We start from the raw sequence: 3,214 nt of genomic DNA, 5'->3' as shown, positions 1-3,214 counted from the left end.
TTTTTTACCGGCCACGTGTATTTCCTAACCTATAAGCCTGGGCCCATAACCTGTTGCGAGGTAAAACTGAACAACACTGAAACCATCAGCAAACAACACCCTATATATAATCGATAACAACCAATATTTTTTGTATAAGGATATATGAAGATGATTCCGCTACACAGCGACGTCTATCGGCGCTCGCGCCAACTAAAGTTCCTATGGTTACCCATCTAGTAACCTGTAAACCCCAGACTGTTCTCCGTGATCTAGTTTTGTCATGTCACGTTTTTCGTTCGTCGATATATTAAAGAGTTTATACCAAGATGGTTCATATCTAAATAAATAATTGCGTTTTTTAGTGAAATGGCGTTATTACTCCACAACCATTAACATTGGTTATGGGTCCAGGAGCGTCCAATAACGCCCGAAAAACGTTCTGCAACGTATGCACGTGATATTGAGCTTACCTGAAAGAAATTGCATACGCACAGTGTAGTTAGTCGAGTTAAAAATAAAGCCATATATACTCTCTATAGTAATAAAATAAATATGGAAACTAAAGAAGAAACTCGAATAACAAAATTGTCAGCCGACAATTATCGATCCTGGAAGATCGAAATGAAATGGCTACTGTGCGGCAAAGGGTTATTAAACCACGTGCTAACGAAATTAGAACTTGCAGCAACTGCTACAGAAGCGCAAAGAAATGCGCACGAAACGAACGAAAATAAAGCTATCGCTGCTATAGGCTTAAATATCGGCATAGAACAGCAGGTACATATCCAGGAATGCAATACGGCGTATGACGCCTGGCGTAGTCTAGAACAGATTCATGAACCCAAATCGTGAGTCAGATTCATGAAGCTAGAGAAACAGTTTTATCACTTGAAGATGAAACAGGAAGAGAGCATGCCTGATTATCTAGCCAGAGCCAAGATAGCTGCAACCAACCTTCGAGAGGCTGGAGCGGAAGTAAGCGATGAGGACACTGCATACACGCTGTTATCGGGTCTTCCAGACTCATACGAGAATTTAAAAATATGACGCTTGCAAACATTCCCGATGAAAAATTCACATCGAAGGAAATAATAAATACACTCTTGGGTGAGTACAACAGAAGGATGGCAAGGACTACCGATGAGTCAGAAAATTCAAAAGAAGCCCTATATATTACTAAAAGGAATCATGCTGACAAATACAAACCTGTTAACGCTGAAAAACATAAAGAGATAGTATGTTATAAATGCAAAAAGCCAGGTCATCACGGAAGAGACTGCAGAAGCAGAGTTGACCGCGGCAGACAGAGATATGACACGAGGACTAAAAGGAATGATGAAGCGTTCCTAGTATCGCTAAATACCATAGATGTGGACGAGGCGTGGGTATTAGACAGCGGTTCGACACATCATGTGTGCAAAAGGCGAGAATGGTTCTCAACTTTTCGAGAATTGGACTCGGAGATCGTAAATACAGCAGCGAATCCAAGTAAACATGGTGGCGCGATTCTCACAGCAAAGGGAATCGGAAACGTTGTCTTGAAAACATCGGTGAATGGTAAGGAAGGTACAATAACTATGTATGATGTATACTATGTTCCAGGAATACGCAAAAACCTGATGTCAGTGTCAAGAATAGGAAGAAAAGAAAAACAACTGACATTTAAAAATGGGAAAGTCACTATATGGAACATGATTACCAAACGGATAGTCTGTGAAGCGAACAGAATAAATGATCTGTATGTGGTCAATGCTCAAGTTGAAGTTGGCCACACAGAACCAATTGAGTCGCATGTCTTGAGCCTCAATACGGATGAATTGTAGCACCAAAGGTTATGTTACACAAGTCAAGAGGTCATAAAAAATATGATGCATGCCAATAAAGTTCGAGATTTGTCGGATACGAAAGACACAAAGTTTGTCTGCGATGCGTGTTGCATAGGTAAAGGAACCAAAGCACCGTGTAAGAGGTTAAAAGATAGACAATCAAAAGACGTGTGCGAATTAATATATAGTGTTACGTCCCGGGTCGGAAATGGTCCGACAGAATGAAGCGGGCCGGGCGGGGACGTAACCGAGTAATTTCTTAAGACGATCTTAGATCCACATGGCGCGTAACGTCCACGTCTGATCAGGGACCCGATACCGGTGTCTGTTGTTGAAAAGGCGAAGAGGGGAATAAATGCGAACCGAGACGGACGTCATCCGTCGTGAACACCGCGTAGAAATAACACCCGACGCGGTGGTAGTGACGGTTCCCAGTGGTCGAAGTGTCACTATGTGGGTGTGTGCAACTCGTCCGAACGCGTGGGTTTGCTCGATTCGTGGCAGGAGATTTCGATCGAAGGGAATTAGTGTTCTCTCGGTACCGAGCACCCTCTGGCCTCAGACGTACACGATTGAAACACCAATTTAGGGTTAGAGGAACGAATATAGGGAGTCTGAGGAATATGAGGAATAGATCGAATTCGAACAACCCGATGAAACACCACACGCACACACACTTTCGCGATCACTTTAACCGGTCACTGGGAACAGCACTTTTAATGATAGCGGTAACTCCAATCGGCGCGACGTGGCATATATGATATGGAGAACCACGGAGAATGCTAAATGAAGTTAAAAAGAATAGGTTTAGAAGAACAGAGTATAATTGCCAAAAATATATGTAAAACGCAAGAAAGATGCGAGCAAACTCAAACAAAAGATATAGCACAGAATAATATTTGTAAATATACAATAATAATGTGAGCGAGCTCGAATGACAAAACAGAACAAATTGATATCTGTGAATGTATAATATAATAATGGTTTACGAGCAAACTCGTATAAAACAAAATAGCACAGAATAATAATTATAAATTTGTAATGATAGTGCGAGCGAGCTCGTACAAAACAAAATAGCACAGAATAATAGTAATGGTTTACGAGTAAACCCGTACAAACAAAATAGCACAGAATAATATCTGTAAATATATGATAATAGTCTACGAGCAAGCTCGAATAACAATTTAGAACAAAATAATATGTAAATATAAAGAAATAGCAGAAATGGTAAGGAGCAGTACGACCTGAGTATCGTGAACAATCTGAAATAGTAAGAATTCCGGAACTGGAAGAGAGACTGAACTGTGAGAAATCCGAACTAGAAGAAGACTGAACTGGAAGAGAGCGATTCGCGCGATTCCGCCTTATTTATAATAAGAGCGCGGACCATAGGGACTATCTTTATC

At 41.0% G+C, this 3,214-nt stretch overlaps 1 protein-coding gene across 1 annotated transcript; it reads left to right on the top strand.

Moving 5' to 3' along the window:
* The first annotated feature begins 1,106 nt into the window (after positions 1-1,106).
* LOC143214128 (uncharacterized) lies at positions 1,107-2,033 on the top strand. Its single transcript, XM_076434777.1, has 3 exons — positions 1,107-1,539; positions 1,585-1,745; positions 1,806-2,033. The coding sequence occupies exons 1-3, from the start codon at positions 1,107-1,109 to the stop codon at positions 2,031-2,033; spliced, it is 822 nt and encodes a 273-aa protein (XP_076290892.1).
* The last annotated feature ends 1,181 nt before the right edge of the window (positions 2,034-3,214 follow it).

This window comes from Lasioglossum baleicum, chromosome 12 (genome assembly GCF_051020765.1).
Source record: "Lasioglossum baleicum chromosome 12, iyLasBale1, whole genome shotgun sequence".
Classification (NCBI taxonomy): Eukaryota; Metazoa; Arthropoda; class Insecta; order Hymenoptera; family Halictidae; genus Lasioglossum; species Lasioglossum baleicum.
This window is presented reverse-complemented; position numbering and strand designations above follow the sequence as displayed.